We start from the raw sequence: 18,413 nt of genomic DNA on the forward strand, positions 1-18,413 counted from the left end.
ATTCCCTATAGCACTCAATAGCATTAGCCTTCCTCCCCTACCTAAAATGATCACATTCTTTTAACCTTTGTCCCTTAAAGAAGGAAGTGTGGTGACATCTATTATGTGCACGGGAAGTGTTCAAGGCCAGGCTGGACAGGGCTCTGAGGAACCTGATCTAGTGAAAGATGTCCCTGCCCATGGCAGGGGGGTTGGACTAGATGATCTTTAAGGTTCCCTTCCAACCCAAGCCATTCTATGATTGATTATATGATAACTCTGAATCAGAGAATCATTCCGAAAGACAGAAATCTAAATGAAATATATTCACTGAGTTCCCTCACCATCAGCCCACAGAATAGACTAAGGCTGGACATGGGGAGGGAAAAGACAATATGAAGAGGAAGAAGCACCGCTTCCTTTTTTGATTTGCACTGTGTGATCTCAGTGCCTTAGAATAAAGCATTCTGAGGGACTGAAAGAACAAGCACCAAGTGGCTCGGGACTCTCTACAGCCTTGAGTTCAGGCCACTAGGTGGCATTCCACTCTGGGACTTCAGCTTCGCGGTCTTTTTTCTGTGTGATAACCAATAGCTGTTCAATACTAAATGCGTAAGTGATATTGATCCAAGCTACTAATGGTTGGATTTTCACGAGACTTTTTTTTTTGCCTATTTAATTCAGCTTTTTTCTGAACACTCTTAACAGATATTGTGCCAATCATAATTTTGAATCCATTAATATTTTATGGCTCTAGGTAAGTTAGGTAACCTACCTGAGAAGTGAGAATTTATAGCTATGAAAAAGAGTTACCATAAAACCTTTGAAATTTAATAACCTAACTTCTCAGTAAAATTATTACCCCTGTCTTGCCAGAACTCTTAGTGCTGGAAGACTACCTCCAACAAAAGAACATTTCATTCTGCATTTCTACTTTCAACAGCTCTGTGTTCACAACAAAAACTCTATCAGACAGCATAGTTTAAATGTTAATTTAGAGAAACAATTAAATCTATGAGAGTTATTGGATAACCAATTCCTAAAAAAAAAAAAAAAAGAAAAAAAAGAGGGGCTTCCAATCAGGAATCTGGCAGACCATTTTTAATTTATATTAATCCTAGCCCCATATTTTGAGTTCTGCATTCTTACACTATTCTATAGATACAGCAAGTTCTGTATAATAACAGACAGAAGAAAGATAAAATTACTAAATGTTTAATATTCACCAAGAAGGTATTTAATTATAAACCACCTGCTGCTCAAGAGTACTGTGTTTTTTCTCCTAACAATAATTATGTAACTACACGTATGCATTTGTATTTGTGTAAACAGTGATCAGCTTTTCTTTTAACAACACAAAATTCACTATGGAAAACACATTTTTGAGTGCAAACTACTGTTTTATAGTTACCTTGAGTCTGGATAAGTCACATAGTCAAGCCCTTCCCAGCTACAATAATACCGCACTATGTTTTCATGTTGAAGTCCTGCAAGTCCATGTACTTCACGCTTTTCTTTCCTGTTTGGAGAAGAAAAACAATCTCAAACAAAACAAATATTTCAAAACAAATGATATTTCCCTACAAAAATTAAATACTGAGTTAAATAAAAGACTATTTAAGTAGCAGTATACAGACAGTTTTGCATTGATTCTGGAAAATAATGGAATGTTCTTAGAAGGTAAAAAAATCTAAACTTTTTTTTTTAGAAATCAAAACCCCGCTGAACAATGCTGAAAAAGGTTTGTTTACATATACAAAAGTGTGTAAATACTCATGAAGAACTATTGCTGTAATTGGCCTACACTTCTTGTTAAATTGCACAGTGAAGACTAGCACTTTTTACTAAAAAATATTTTATAGATTCTTCAAATACTGTAATAAAAATGAAAATAATACACATCTGTGAAGAACACAAGAATTTGAAGGGCAGTTACACAATGTAAGGGACAACTATTTCCAAATTTAAGTTATGATTTCATAGAGAACTTTATTTTTTCTGAATAGATTACATAAAAGAAATGCAAGTTTTTCAGCTGCTGATTAAGTACTCTGCCAGTACTCTTAAATACTCTAGTTGAAAAAAATTACTTAAAAAAAATTAAGATCTTTATTCTGTGTGGAGATTATTATAAACGACAAGTAATACAGCAACATGGGTCACTCTTCACATTATATATTTATATTATTTATATATAAATTATACGTGAAGTATTTTCCAATTACAAACCACAAAATGTATTACTTTCATTTTTCTCCATTTTCCCTAATTATTGTCAGTACGTATTACGGATATGTAAATTTCCGGACAAGGTAACCTGTCAAAAGCAACATTGCTGCTTTCAATGTTTTTATTAATCAGCAAATTTTCTTCAAACACATTCTACAATACTAACAACCAGAAATCATAAAAATTCTGTACAAGTGTACTTAGGGAAAGTAGAACATAATAAATCTACTTTCTTACAGCTGTATGCCAAGTTATTTGAGTGATTGAAAAATAAAGAGTTGCATGCAGTTTTCAGCTTTACACCGAAATAAAGACAGTTAATATACCAGAAAATACCAGAAATAAATACCAGAAAGACAGTTAATAATGAAAATTCCTTAAATGCTCCAAGGATTATTAAAAAAGACAATCATGGAATCATAGGATGTCCGAATTGGAAGGGACCCATGAGGACCACTAAGTTCAACTCCTGGTTCCCCAAAGGGCCATCAAAAACAAACAAACAAACAAAAAGCTATCAAAAACTTGATTAAGGATGTCTTAAAGAAAAAAAAGTCAATATACAGTTACTTACATTTTAAGCTCAACTCGCTTGACTGCATAGGTTATCTCGTCAGTCTTTGCTGTTGCTTTGAAAACATTCCCAAAACCACCTTCACCAATAGGCTCTATATTTTTATAGTCCTTAAGAAATCTTAAAAAGAAAAATGATATATATCCAACTGGAGTGTACTTAGCATTAAATAAAGATATAGAAATGATCCCAACAGGCTTAATAATATCTGCTGAAATATCATTCTACACGGATCACTCAATACATACACAGGTCTAAATCATAATCTTGAAAATTAAAAAACAAACAAACAAAAAACCACACAAGGGAAAGCAGCCCTATAACACATCGTTGCAGCTCTCACCTGAAACATAAAAAAATGAGTTCCAAACCCTACTTCTGGTAAATATTTCAAAATGTATACAGAATGGTAAATGTAGTACTTCCTGTGAGTGCTTATACCTATGGACAAGAAACTCATCCAGATTCTGAATTCAAGTCTTGTTCTGTACCAGGCAAAATAAACTTGAAGGAAATCACTCCTACATATTAATTTTGAGCATCGAAAAGTGTCATTTTCACAAACATCTCACGAACCACAATCTCAAAACATGTTTGCTGTCTGCCTTTTTATTTTAAGTATTTGTAAAACAAAGTTCCGCTGCAGTTCCTTTTTTTTTTTTTTTCATATAGCAACATAATAAGAGCAAATTTTCTTTATTTGTACAGGGCCTGACTGTGATGCAGTTATCTTTCTTCATAGCCACTCATATGGTGCTGTGGTTTTGATTTGTGATGAAAACAGTGCTGATAACACTAATTTTAGCTGTTGCTGAACAGTGCTTGCACAGCATACAGGCCTTCTCTGTTTCTCACCCTGCCCTGCCACAAATGAATTGACTAGGGGTGTGCAAGAGATTAGGGAAGGGACACAACCAGGCAGATGACCCAAACTAACCAAAGAGATCTTCCATACTCAGTAATAAAGCTGAGAGGAGGGTTTGAGGTAGGTATTACAGCAATATTCTCTCACATTCTATTATAAATAAACAATTAAATCTAGACCACTACATACTGTACTTGCTATACAGGTCTTATTAAAAAAATCCTTCTTACCTTTCATCCGCAGTGTATTCATTTTCCTCACTGGTATTTGGCAAGCTTTTGTTTGAATCTGACATCTTTTTTTCTTCTTTGTTATTTGCATTATTGAAATTAGCTGCCAATTTTCTTTAACAGGGATAAAAGCAAAATTTATAAGAAGCTGTTTTTCTAATACATGACAAGAAAAAAGAAACATACCACACAATGGTGACATTTCTTTGCTAGATATAAAAAACAGTCAAGTGGTATGTAGTATAGTTTATGGAAGATAGCAATCTAGAACTAAATACATACCTTGTGGATTTCATGGCAGAATTTTGTCCAATTCTCTACATGAAAAAGAGAAACAACGGCAACTAAGATATCCTGAATATTTTCACTATAATTAGTTTAAAATGCACTTGAAAATGTACACAGCATCTGTCTATAAATGTGTTCATACCTTATATAAAAAGTAGGACTCATATATAAACAACACAGGACTCAAATGCATAGTAAGTTTACAGATGATAGTAAATTAGGAGGAGCTGCTGACTCCCTCGAGGGTAGAGAGGCCTTGTAGAGATGTCTTGACAAATTACAGGGCAGAGCAATCACCAACCACATGAAATTTAACAAGAGCAAGTGCTGGATTCTGCACCTGGGTAGGAGCAATCTTGGATATATGTGCAGACTGGGGGACGAGGGGCTGGACAGCAGCCCCCAGAAAGAGATCTGGGGGTTTTAGTCAATGGCAAAATGAATGAGTGAACAGTGTGCCCTGGCAGCTGAAAGGACCAACTGTTTGCTGGGGCGCATCAGGCACAGCACTGCTAACTGGTTGAGGGAAGGGATTGTCCCGCTCTGTTCTGCGCTGGTGCTGCCCCACCTCAAGTAGTGTGTGCAGTTTTGGGCACCACAATGTAAGAAGGACATAAAACTATTAGAAAGTGTCCGAAGGAGGGCAACAAAGATGGCGAAAGGTCTAGATGGCAAGACATATGCGGAGCAGCTGAGGTCCCTTGGTTTGTTCGGTCTAAAGAGACTGAGGGGAGGCCTCACGGCAGCCTGCAGCTTCCTCACGAGGGGAATGGAGGGACAGGTGCTAAGCTCTGCTCTCTGGGGACAGCGACAGGACCCAGGGGAATGGCATGGAGCTGGGACAGGGGAGGGTCAGGCTGGGTGTTAGGGGGTAGTCAGGCACTGGGACAGGCTCCCCAGGGCAGTGGTCACAGCACCGAGCCTAATGGAGTTCAAGAAGCGTTTGGACAACACTCTCAGACACATGGTTTGATTTTTAGATGGTCCTGTGTGGAGCCAGTAGTTGGACTCAATCCTTTTGAGTCCCTTCCAACTCAGGTTATTTCATGGAAGAAATAAGACTGATGCCATATCTGAAATTTTTCACATAGTTTATGTATGACATCATTTTTCCCACAAAAAAAATTAGCTTAGTTTGATCACCCTTCTCACTAGTACAAGCCCATGTAATCCATGATACATAAACTGGGTCCACAGTAAATAAGTAAATGATAATGGATAATAGTAAGAAGGTACTTAATATTCCTAGAAAAAATGCTCAAATATTTTCTAGTAATTAGCAGTAAAGGAGGAAACTGATGCTTCACTCTGGCAAGAAGCTTGCTCTATTCAGAGTCTAAAATATGAGAAAGACCATCTTTTTACTTTACCTGCAAAGGTGAAGCCTTTTCAGATGGCAACATGTCTCTCATTTTTTCTACCAAGTCTGCATTTGAGTCTTTAAAGTGAATACCCCTATTATGGAAAAACAATACCCTCATTTTAGGTGAAAGTAATCATAAACTAATAAAATGCTTCCTAGAATTTAAAAAAAGAAGCATAGAAGTCATACAAGTTTTTAAAAGCAAGACCTGAGTAAGCATTAACCACCATGACTAATTTAAACTACAAAACTTTACGTAGGAGAGCTAATAAAAAAGTAACATTTTGTAATATATTTCTCTATTTCTATAAAATCTGAAATATATGATATCCTTTATTTTAAAAGTTTAAATACAGAAGTTTATTTCAATACAGTGCAGCCACTTCTAGTATTGTATGTATCAGCTTGCTTTACAATGCCATGAAGAATATAAAAGAAGTGAAAGCAGCACTACCACCACATACACTGCTAGGCATGAAAGGCTTGACCTAAGGTTCCCAAATTACAAATGAAACATTATGTATGTTCGTTTTCTTTTGTTAAGCAAATTTTCCCTTTGTTGGAAATGAAGATTTATGGAGAATGTGGAGAATGAAAAAGGAAAAAAAAAAAAAGAAATCAGAATGTGGAGCATAGAAAAGTACTAAAACTGAGTTACACCGAATTTTACAAGAGTGTCACAATAGGAGAATGAGTGTTAGAAATGTCATGAAATAATACAACTGACTGGTGTAGCTTTGTTCCTTTTATGTTGCAATAACAATGCCTCTGATAGAACTATTCAATAAAGAAACTAGGGCAAATATTATTTAGAATGAGATCTAAAATTAGTAAATACACTTTATCACTATCACATTATCAATGAACCCAACTTACCCAGACTGAACTGACTCTCCAGGGGAATTAGGTTCACTAGCTGAAGAACTGGTGATAGATTTTTCACTTCCTGTCTGAAAAAAAAAAAAAAGGAGAACGGGTAGCAAAATCACATAAAAAGTCCTTGGAGGAAAAAAAAAAAAAAAAAAAGCCCATCTAAGATGGGGGAAGGAAGATTACAAGGTCCTAAGTGGAAGCTGATAGCAGCACGGAACATTCAAAGCACTGCATAAGAAAGGCATCTGCCCAACTTCCACCTAGCCTAGTGAAAAACAGGGCCCTCTCACAGTGAGCATGATTATACAGACACATTTGCAGAAGTAGAGTCTAGGACCTATTAAAAATTAAGAAAAGAGTAACAATTATTAAAAGCAAACATTTCCATTGTTTACTGCGCAGCAGTTGTCTGTGAAAAATGAGATGTATGTAAGCTTTGGTATATGTAATCAGCATAACTGAAAATCTAACTATGACTGTACAAAAAGACAGTTAAATGCTTTCAGTGTGAAAGCTGATAATGTAACATTAAAAGCAACACCTACAATTGTTACAGATCATAACCTGACAAAAAGTAAAACTCTAAGAGTTTATGCTTCAATAATATAAAAAAAAAAATCAATTCAGAAACACACTGGGCCTTTCTACTTTTTGCTAATATGTAGATTTAGTTATATTTTGTTTGTTACACGGATACCACCAGGAATGAAGACACATAGCATGATAATTACAAGGACAACAAAACAGCCCACTCTGCATTTGCAATAATTGCTAGAGAGGTTCTGCTTCAGGCAGTAGATGTCAGACTACAATGAAAATGTGAAGAGCCATGAGCTGACAGAATATTACAATATTAAAGGAGGATCCTAGAGCTTAAACAGACTACTCTAAATAGGTAGTTAACTTTAAAACAACAACAAGGCTTTTAAAATCCAAGGTAAACTGTTAAATGATGGAAAAAATAAGTACATAAAGTCAAAAAGATTTTTCCTTCTCTGTGCTGCCTTCCCTTCGCTTAAATTAGTTCGTATGTACTGCTCTGCGCACTTCGGAAATTGATTTTGGATTACTATTAGAATTCAGGTACTTTTGTGCATCTATGGAAATATGATGGCTGTCATGAAGACAACAGCTCTCCTCTCTAGAGGATGGTGTTAGCAACTGCTTCACTGGAATCATCCTTGGGACATCACAGAAGTCAAGCTCTTTTGATTCTAATTCCTGCTTTTGCCTGTCTCACACTTCCAAGATTATTAATCCAATAGAAGGCAGCAGGCGATTTGCACTTACTGCCAGTCACTTGGCAATACTTCAGAGAGCAAACAGAAAACTGGCATATTAGAAGAATATCTCCTCCTCTGGAGATATTCAAAGCCCTTCTGGACGCCTACCTGGGCAGCCTGCTCTAAGGAACCTGCTTTGGCAGGGGGGGTGGACCCGATGATCTTTCGAGGTCCCTTCCAACCCCTACAATTCTGTGATTCTGTGATATTAGAGCAGGCAGGAATCAAAAATGTTTAATATACATTGCTATTCAAGGGTGTTTGTATCAGACCATGTTCTGAAATAAACAATTAGAGATATCAGCTGTGAGATTTTTTTTTTTATTCAGCAATTGAACATAAAAGCACAACATAAATTTTACCAACAGAATCCTGTAACCCAACTAACTTAAGAAGGACTTTTTTCACCATAAGTGGAATCTATGTTATACGCTTTGAAACAAAATGAATAAGTCCATTTCAAAGACTAAAGATAAAAGAATTTAATTTCTGTCTTAAGGCTAAATATAGCACATACTGTTAGAGATTCAAGCTCACGTAGCTTCTCATACGCTTCTTTTGCAGCGGCTTGTTTTGCAGCACCTAGAGAGTTTCCAGTACCACGTCCATAAACGTGACCACTAATTGTGCAGCTACAATAAAACCTGTAAAATACAACAGAGAAGAAACTCTCCTTACATCCTGTCTGACAAGTCTCAATTTAATGATTTAAATGACTACAGTCAGTTGACATTATAGAAAGAAAAGCTGAAATATACATCTTCAGGATAGTATTTTCAATAAGTTTAATATAATTAATAATGGTAGATAACTAATTTTATGTGTCTTCAGATAATATATATATATTTCGAAGTGAGTGTTTAACACTTTTTTTTAAGGTTGAACTCCTCAAAACATCGTATCATAGGTACAGATGATCTCAAATTATCTGAATTTTAAGTTTCATAAGGACTGATTTTGCAGGGGAACAGAGTTTTCCAGCATACTGTCCAGACAGTTAAAACACGCACGTATTCTTTATCAGCCTTCAGCTGTCATTAACTGGAATATTTGTACAATTCACTGACTGCTATGCATACAGAAGGAGACACAGGCAGGCTCTCCTTGGCACTTGGTTCCTAGGGGTCTTTGAAATACATGCTGAGAAGTCCACAAAGATGCCAGAGCAACCAAAATAAGTGACAGTTTACCAACACTGACTTTTATCATCATGCCATGTCTTCTCCCAGCTGAACAGACTGCGTCCTGTTAGCCTCTCCTCTTACGTCTTATTTTGCAACCCCCTAACCACCTTAATGGCCCTCCACTAGATTCTCTCTAGATTACCTCCAAATTTTTACTCTATTTCTAAAGATTCATATAACACTGTTCTATTCTGAACAGACCAGAACAGTTCAGTTGGAAGGGACCTTCAAAGATCATCACATCCAACTGCCTGACCACTTCAGGGCTAACCAAAAGTTAAAGCACGTTATTGAGGGCATTATCCAAATGCCTGTTGAACACAGACAGGCATGGCGCATCAACCACATCACAAGGAAGCCTGTTGCAGTGTTCAACCATCTTCGTGGTAAAGAAATGTTTCCTAAAACCCCCTCTTCACTGGCTGGCTACACTGTGTCTAATGTATCCCAAAATGGGGTTTGCCCTCTTGGCTGCCAGGGCACGCTGCTGGCTCACACTGAGCCTGTTGCAACCAGCAACTCCACATCCCTTTCTGCTGAGCTGCTCTCTGGCCACTTGTCTCCCAGTCTGTACCAGTGTCCAGCATTTTCCTTTGCTGAACTTCATGCCTTGCTAATCGCCCAGTGCTCCAACCTGTCTAGATCCCTTTGCAAGGCCTCTCGTCCCTCCAGGGAGTCAGCAGCGCCTCCCAGCTTAGTACCATCTGCAAACTGGCTGAGGATGCGCTCCACTCCTGCATCCAGGATATGGAAATGTTGAACACAACTGGACCTAGGACTGAGCCCTGGGGAACACTGCTGGTGACTGGCTGCAAGCCAGACGCTGCCCCATTCGCTACAACCCTTTGAGCTCTACCACCGAACCAGCTCATCACCCAGGGTAGAGTGAACCTGGTCATCTCACGGTTGGACAATTAGGCCAAAGGATGCTGTGAGGGACAGCATCAAAGGCCTCACTGAAATCCAGACAGATTATGTCCACTGTCTTCCCTTCATCCACCAAGAGGGTGATCTTATCACAGAAGGAGATCAAATTACTAAGGTAAGACTTTCCCTTGATGAACCCATATTGACTAGGTGAGATAATAGCTTTGGTCTTTAAATGCCTTTCAGTATCCCCCAGGATAATCTTCCCTGTAACTTTTCCATGGACTGATGTTAGACTAACAGGTCTGCAGCTTCCTGGGTCTTCTCTCATGCCCTTTCTGTAGATGGGTGTAACGTTGGCTAGCTTCCACGCAGCAGGGACCTGCCTGGACTCCCATGAACTTCGGTAAATTGTTGAGAAGGGTCCAGCTACGACATCTGCTAATTCCTTCAGTACTCTGGGCTGAATCCCATCTGGCTTCATGGACTTATGAATGTTGAGCTCATACAACTGTTCTCTTACAATTTCAGTGACCACAGATGGAACATCACTACTCCTCAGTCATGGTCCTCCAACTCTGATGTCTGGGCAGCCCAAGATCTGTTGTTACTGTGCAATACCGAGGTGGAAAAAGGCATTAAATCATTAAATACATCTGCCTTTTCCTCAGCTTTACTTGTTCGGTGATCACCTGCATCAACTCTCGGTACAATGTTTTCCTTTGACCTCCTCTTGCTGTTGACACATTTGAAAAAAGCTTTTTTGTTATCTGATGCCACAGTGGCCAGTGTCAACTCAAGTTGAGCTTTGGCTTTTCTTGTTTTCTCTCTGCAGATGCAAACTGCAGCTCTATACTCTCCCTGTGAACCCAGACCTTGCTTCCAGATATCATATTTTTCTGTTTCTTGCCCTAGTTCCGGGAGGATTTCTCTGTTCAGCCACGCTGGTCTTCTGCCCTGCTTGCTTGACTTGCAACACAATGGGATTGCCTGCTCCTGGGCTTTTAAAAGGTGGTTCCTGAAAAACGACCAGCTCACATGGACCCCTAAGCCCTCTAGGGCAGATTCCCAGGGGACATTGCTAACTAGCTCCCCTCCCCAAGAAGCTTAAAGTTTGGTCTCTCAAAGTCCAGGGGGGCAATTCTACTGACCTTTTTTCTCCTTACACCAAACATTTTGAACTCAACCAATTCATGATCATTGCTGCCAAGACAGCCACCTACCATCACCTCTCCCACAAGGCCTTCCCTATTCTCAAACAACACATCCAGGAGGGCTCCCTCAGTACTTGTTATCTGCAACGTGCTTTAGGAATTTCCTAGACTTGTCACAGCAGTATGATATTCTTGGTTTATGACTAGGAAGTTGAAATCTCCCAGAAGGATGAGGGCAACTGGTCCCAAGATTTCTCCTAATTGCCTAAAGAAAAGTTCATCAGTGCCATCGTCCTGGGCGGGCAGTTGATAGCAGACACCCAGGACATCATCCGCTTTGCTATCTATCCCCTTAATCCTCACCCAGAGGCTCTCTGCCATGATGTCCCTAACAGCAAAGGCTGTACAGTCTGATCTCTCTTTTACGTACAGCACAACACCTCCACCTCACCTGTCTTGCCTGTCCCTCCTGACGAGCCCATAGCCCTCCATCCCAGCACTCCAGTCATAGGACTCATCCCACCAAGTCTCACTAATCCCAGTGATTTCATAGCTCTGGGAAGGGACCAAAGCTCCCAGTTCATCCCATTTGTTCCTCCTGCTGCATGCACTGGTATACAAGCATTTCAGATGTGCTCCTGAACCCACAGCACTCCCCAGAGTGGCATAGATGTTCCCATTAGCCTTGCCACCCTCAGACGGTGACGTACCATCCCTTGGGGTAACCTCAGTGTTCCAAATGGTAACCCGCACAGATCCTAGTTTTTAACTAATGGTAGTGTTAACAAATGCAAAGTACCAAAAGCAAATAAGAACACTAAGTATATCTTACGTGGGCTCATGGGCATCTCCTACACGGTTTGTGTTATTGTAATTAATTACTTGCAATGTCTTTTGTGAATACTCATTTAATCGGCTGACATAGTCAACTGAAAGTCGCACATCCACAGCTAGTCCACATGGTGAGGTCACTGGAGACATCATTTGTTCTGGAGCTTGCATATTTGAAAGACTATTTTGCTGTAAAACAGAAAAGGTAACTTAAAAACTTAAGCTTAATTAAATTAGCATAAGATAAACAGTGCATGAAAACTAATATAGCTGCAAGGTTTGTTAGCATTTCAAAATATTTATAAAAAATTCAGAGAACAGCCACCAATTATTACATTCTGGATTTCCAAACAAACATAAACCCAGTTTTCAAAGTATTGCACCTGCGTGTTTAACAACCTATCACCACGTCTCCCACCTCCTTTAACAAAAGGCAGTGAATGAACAGTGAAATGTTTCATAAAAAAGTACTGTTTTCTGAATTTTCTCACCACCTCAGAGCCAAGTAAATGGACGGCAGCAGAAAGCTGCTGATGCTGCCATTAGCAAGGGCTGTAAATGCTCCTGTGCATGTACAAGAGGGGAAAGTAGGACTTGTTTGAGGTGTCTCCTGATTAGGCAGCGTTTGTAATATATTAGCATTTGTGTTAAAATAAAGACGGTGACATGGTAAAATAATGCAAACAGGTAAGGGAAGATTTCACTCAAAAGGTGCTAAGAAGCATTCAGAGTCAAAAAGTAAATTAGAGAATGGTTACCAAAAAACACCTGGCAGAAACAAGGAACAAAATTCAAACCTAAAAAAAAAAATCGAGGCAGTTTAGAATCAACTATACCATAAAGAATATAATGACCCAGAAACAAAGACTAAACAGACCAAATGGAAGTAAGATATTTTATGAGTAAAGTGGCAACAGACACACTGAATAATAGCCTGCAAATGTTCTGAAGACATTCTGAAGGCTCAACAGCCATCACGATGAAAAAGGAACACTGTCCACTCTGGACATGCCAACGCAGCTTAACAGAGGCAAATAAATTTCCTCATCCTTCTATAACACAACAGGAGAAAATACTCTTGATAATACCCAGTAGTAGAATAATAAGGCAAATAGTTCAGTGGTAAAAAGTAGAAAAACACTGAATAAAACAGGACAAAGACAATGTAACTAAGTAATTAGAATCTCTTCCAAATTAAACATTGCTATTTTATTTGCTACTTTTAGAGAATCATCTTTAACCTTTACTAGCAAAAGAAATACATACATCATACAGTTTACTCACCTCTTGTTCAATCATTTCCCACGTGTTTTTTGCTGCTACTGCTCTTGCTTCCTTCTTAGATTTAGCAGTGCCCTTGCCATATTCTACATTGTTTATTTTAACCACAACCTTGAACCTGCAACAACAGAAACTTTTCTGTAACATTGTTAAATTTTGTCTCATAAATACTTAAACACCTTTTCAGATTCAACTTTATTTTTATTATGTACAAAGCACTATAAACTACCTCTGGAGGTATTTGAGCATTCACATGTTTTTATTACATCTTACTCCAGGTTACCATAAATCTGTAGTATAAATACTTGTAAAAAATTTTACCTCCCTAATCACAACTGCATATTCTTTATTTGCTCTAACAGTGTTTCTAAATGTTTAACTCCTTTTATAAGCAAAATTACTAAAGAATGCATAAGGTCAGCATTGTTACAAGGCAAGGTTGTGAAGCCCTACCACCAGAACATATCTCAGAGCTGCAAAACCATATGAAGGGAAAAGATCAGCTAATCTTGATTTCATGCATCCAGAAATGATACTACATTCACCTTTGATATAGTGCTACCTACACTGCTTAGTACAAAAAATGCATTTGGTGCTTCACGACACCCAGGTTTAAAGTGGCCCTTTTGGCCACTTTGGGTCTCAAAAAAAGAACAGAGGCACATCAGAGATGCAACATGGGATTATGCAGTCACTTCAACTCCAGCATAACTCCCTGCTGCTATTTCCTCCGAAAGACCAAACCGTCCTGCCCTTCTAACACTCAGCCACTGATGCTCTCCACCTCTGGCACACAACTATTTATGCACTGCTGCTGAAGCAGCAACGCAGTGAGTCAGACCAGGAAAAGTCAGCTCAAGAGTGACTGTACTCAATCAGGCTGGGCTGGAATCAAATTTTTTTTTCCACAGAAGCTTGCACGGTGCTGTGTTCTGGATTTGTGATGGAAACAGCGTCGATAGCGTTTTGGCTATTGCTGAGCAGTGCTTGCAAAAAAGGCAAAGCCTTTTCTGTTTCTCACGCTGCCCTACCAGAGAGGAGGCTGGGGTGCACAAGAAGTTGGGAGGGGACACAGCCAGGACAGCTGACCCCTACTAACCGAAGGAATATCCCATCCCATCCCATGTGGTTCAGCAATAAAAGCTGGGGGAAAGTAGGAGGAAGCAGGGCATTTGGGATTATGACATCTGTCCTCTCAAGTAACCATTAAGCATGATGAAGCCCTGCTTTCCTGGAAATGGCTAAACATCTGCCTCCTGATGGGAAACAGTGACAGAATTTTGCTTTGCTTGCACACACAGCTTTCCCTCACTAAATTTTCTATATCTCAAGTTTTTCTCACTTTTGTCCTTCTGATTCCCTCTGTTATACAGCAGGATGAGTGAGTGAGCGGCTGGCTGGGGGCTTAGCTGCCAGCTGGGGTCAGACCACCACAACACAGTGAGTTAATAGCGAATGGTTGTTTTCAGCCAGATTGTATCTCATCCAGAAATAAATGAATACATGAAATGTTTAGGTGGAAAACAGACCGTGATGCAAAACATTGCCTGCAATCATTGCATACACAAGCCTTAACTAGAGATTTTCAGGAGGTAAAGAGTAGGACAAGGCACACCAGTTTGCTGCATGCTTTACATATAGAAAACAGCATACAAAAAAGAAAAAAAAAAAAGCATAAAAGAAATTATTTCTGAAAGAGCACCACAAGAGCACCCAAGGGGGTATACAGCACTCATGATTGTGGCCCAACACTGTGTACTTTGCTCCTCAGAACAGCTCAAGTCATCCAGGATTTTCCTAGATAACACTATCACAGCACACGCCACCTACAGATACAAGACAGTTGGCTGAATTATATTTTTTGAACATAACAGAAAAATGGAAAAGTGCAAAAAATTGAATAAATGAGTAAATTTGAAATGTATGCAAATTCTATTAGTCCCATGCCATCCCTTTTGAAGTATGAACATGTAGCTGTGTGAGCACTGTGATAAGGGTTACTTTCATGAGCTGCATGAAAAAAAAAAAAAAAGAATAATTGATCAAAATTGGAGACCCAGATAATACTTAATAATTTACTCTGGGATTATGGTCAGGTCTAAAAAGAAATCAGCACAGAGAGTGCTTTCTGACAACATGGAGACAGTAACTTAAAGAAACATACTGGTTTGAGCAACCTGGTCTAGTGGAGGGTATTCCTGCCCATGGCAGGGGCATTGGAATTAGATGATCTTTAAAGTCGCTTCCAACCCAAACCATTCTATGATTCTATGATTATTAACACGATACTTGTCTTCACGCAAACTAGCAAAGAAACAGAAGGAAACATCACAGATGGTGGGTATCTATGATCTCTGGTACGAGAAAAAACAGCAAAACACCATATTTGTGTTAAAAAAACAACACACATTTGATCACTTGTAACTGTCTAAAAATAAAAGCAAAACTGTTTAAGGGAAAGAACCTTGGTACCCAAACAATTAATATACACACAAACTTTCTGTTTAGAAATTAACAATGTAAATCACAAATAATTTCTGTACTTTGTAAAACTAAATAAAAAAATAAAGCACTTAAATTTGCATGCCATAAACTACTTGCTGCAATCCACCCACCTTCTGAAGTATTATTCTGTGACAAATGCATAGCATAAATACGATGCAGTTACCAGTAACGTGCATTGCTATTGCTCTCAATGAACAGCCATTAACTCTGAAAAAAGCTTTCTCTTTAAACCCTGTGCATCACATGACATCCTCTGTACCCACCCACCCATCTGTGTTTTCAAACAGCTCTCTACCACACATACACTTTCAATCAATCAACTTCTATGACTACAGTCTTTGCCCAATTTATGTCAAGTATCCTGATGGTTATTGACATGCATAGTGAACTTACTCAGGATCATGAGATGGGCCTGTCCTGTCCACAGTGACATAATCAAGCTGTAATTTATTCTTTTGACAGTAACTGTTGATCTTGCCCATACACTCTCGTTCCATCTTGACACAGTATCTGAGTACGAAGGCCCTGTAAATATTGAAGGACATGTCTAAGCCTCCACGCGTTAGTACAGCGATAACCTCAATTCTGTCAGACAACTACTGTGATATAGAATATAAAATGTTGCCAATAGGATAAAGTTCATAGAAAACAATTTCTAGGTTCTAATTCAAGTGGTTGACTTGCTACTGTTTTGAAGACTTACTGGAATAACAGGTTTAGAAAGCAGAGCAGTGAATACAATGATTATGAAAGATTTCTTAACAGATTTCTTGGCAAGAAAAGGTTGAATCATTCACTGAATTCTGAGAAAAATCAGTAACCATTTCTCCGGACAGAACTAAAACCGATTCCTTCAGAGTGGAACTGAGAGACATTTTAACATCTGCTTTCAAAACGTGAAGACTGTCAAGCTCGGTGATACATACAACAGATAAATCCATGGCAATGACAATAGCTAAAATAGGCAGTGAGAGAAAAACGAGCAGAGAAAAAAAAAATTACAGAAGGACAGTAAAGAATAAGTCAAGAAGCACATCATTTAGACGGGGATTAAAAATAAATAAATAAATATATAAAAACACCACACAACCCGGGCCCCGCGGCGCTGAGCACGACCCCCTCGGGCCGGGCCCCTGCAGGCCGCAGCCCCCCGGGCCCGGCCGCCATTACCTGGGCTTCGACCCGCTCGGCTCCGCTGCGCAGCCCGGAGTGCGGCCCGCTTAGCCCGGCCCGGCGCGCTTTGCACCGCCCAGTTTCTTTTCCTCCAGCATCGCCGGCCCCCGGCTGGAAGCGAAAGCGAAAGCGCAGCGACACGCCCACCGAGCTTTTCCCAAATACAAATGGGTTTTGGTAGCCCTTCTCCTTCTCTGACTAGCCCGGTGACACGTTCGTATCCCCTGCCAAGCACGCCCATGCCGGTAACAGCTCCTACCATTCTTGGTGTTCATAGCAGCACCCCCCTCTCCTTCAGTGCTGCGGTGGTCTTGAGCAACTTGCCAAAGAAATGAATTGCAAACTGTACTTAGGCCCTGTAACAAAGTGTATTCCGTTTTATACATTTCAAATTCTCAGCTCCGTTGCTATCCTTTTGGTTAGATGTTATTTGACTGTGTCATATTATTTTATTGCATCCCATTTTACTGCAAGCTCTCTGTGTAAATTTTTCCTCCATCCTTAACCACCTTTATTACCCTCCCCTACCCTTCTGCACCCAAGGGAGTTTTTTAATGAGTTGACCAGTAAGTACAAATCATTCCAAATGAAGCTTTACCGCTAATTAAGAAAGAAAAAAAAATCAGCATACCTTTTTACATGTTGTTTCATCACATTCCTCCTGTGTTGACAAGTGTTGATTTAACAAAGGTGGTCTTCCACCTTCTAGAGACGATGCCAAACTGCACATACTGAACTTAGAAAAGATTAAAAAAAAAAAAAAAAAAGTCACTTAAGTATTTTTCCTTCCAGCATGGATTGTATCTAACAGTGCTGAATGTTATGTCAGTCCACTCAGCCTGCTCTGACCTCACAGTCCTGTTTTGCTTTCAATCAACAAATAACTTTCTTCAATGTAAGAGCTATTTCTCATGCCTCATAGTTAAACTCTTCTTTAAACCTAAAATATGCTATGGACATCAAAGAACACTAAGGCACTTCACAGTAAGTCTGTCACTACAATTAAAATAATAATAATAATAATAATAATGTATTTCTGAAAAGTAAAGAAGGGAAAAGAAAGAAATCTGCAAGATCAGATTCTAGATCTATATCTATATCCCACCTCCTGCAAGGTCTCCTCCCAGTAGAAACCAGACACTTGTGGAGTGGAGAAAGAAGTTTCAGGTCTTATCCTCAGAACGAGGAAATGGCTTGGGCATCCACCTGCATCTTGGAAGCATACCCTTCTCTTCCAGAGCACAGACATGACTAAAAGTGAACACATTCAGCTAGCAGTGGGGATGCAGAGAAAAACATCAGAGAATTCAAAACATTAAATTTCAAAGTAAAATCATCTTGCACATAAAAGGACAAACAATTGATGATATTAGTCATAAGCAGCAACAGTTCTAAGCTGAAAGAGGGGAGATTTAGATTACATATTAGGAAGAAATCATTCACTATGAGGGTGGTAAGGCACTGGCACAGGTTGCCCAGAGAAGCTGTGGATGCCCCATCCCTGGAAGTGCTCAAGTCCAGGCTGGATGGGGCTTTGGGCAACCTGGTCTGGTGGGAGGTGTCCCTGCCCATGGCAGGGGGGTGGAACCAGGTTATCTTTAAGGTCCCTTCCAACCCAAACCAGCCTATGAGGAACTAATAAGGTGTGTCTGAAAGTATAGGATTGCACACAGATAATGCATGCTGAAATAGATATTTCTGATAGAAAAAGCTCTAATGAGTGGTCTTATTGCC

General features: G+C 39.3%; 2 protein-coding genes across 5 annotated transcripts in view; one reads left to right on the forward strand and one right to left on the reverse strand.

Moving 5' to 3' along the window:
• Positions 1-8,267, forward strand: part of GPATCH11 (G-patch domain containing 11) — a 21,076-nt gene extending 12,809 nt beyond the window's left edge. Inside the window, exon 9 of one of the 2 annotated variants that reach the window (XM_040551557.1) lies at positions 8,249-8,267. The gene's annotated coding sequence lies outside the window, so the exon portion shown is untranslated. Of the gene's footprint in view, positions 1-1,687; positions 2,325-8,248 lie in introns of those variants that run through there. The other variant, XM_040551555.1, reaches the window with a different exon arrangement.
• EIF2AK2 (eukaryotic translation initiation factor 2 alpha kinase 2) overlaps positions 1-17,436 on the reverse strand; it is a 24,371-nt gene extending 6,935 nt beyond the window's left edge. The window contains exons 1-11 of one of the 3 annotated variants that reach the window (XM_040551549.1): positions 17,311-17,436; positions 15,900-16,031; positions 13,005-13,119; positions 11,722-11,909; positions 8,202-8,328; positions 6,405-6,478; positions 5,536-5,620; positions 4,160-4,194; positions 3,878-3,991; positions 2,783-2,902; positions 1,391-1,498 (exon numbers count right to left, since the gene is read on the reverse strand). In XM_040551549.1, the coding sequence (XP_040407483.1) occupies positions 1,391-1,498; positions 2,783-2,902; positions 3,878-3,991; positions 4,160-4,194; positions 5,536-5,620; positions 6,405-6,478; positions 8,202-8,328; positions 11,722-11,909; positions 13,005-13,119; positions 15,900-16,031; positions 17,311-17,330 (1,118 nt within the window). In that variant the 5' untranslated portion in view covers positions 17,331-17,436. Of the gene's footprint in view, positions 1-1,390; positions 1,499-2,782; positions 2,903-3,877; positions 3,992-4,159; positions 4,195-5,535; positions 5,621-6,404; positions 6,479-8,201; positions 8,329-11,721; positions 11,910-12,478; positions 12,518-13,004; positions 13,120-15,899; positions 16,032-16,676; positions 16,982-17,310 lie in introns of those variants that run through there. The other 2 variants (XM_040551550.1, XM_040551551.1) reach the window with 2 other exon arrangements.
• Between the last annotated feature and the right edge of the window lie 977 nt (positions 17,437-18,413).

The sequence above is a fragment of the Cygnus olor genome, chromosome 3 (genome assembly GCF_009769625.2).
Source record: "Cygnus olor isolate bCygOlo1 chromosome 3, bCygOlo1.pri.v2, whole genome shotgun sequence".
In the NCBI taxonomy this organism is placed as follows: Eukaryota; Metazoa; Chordata; class Aves; order Anseriformes; family Anatidae; genus Cygnus; species Cygnus olor.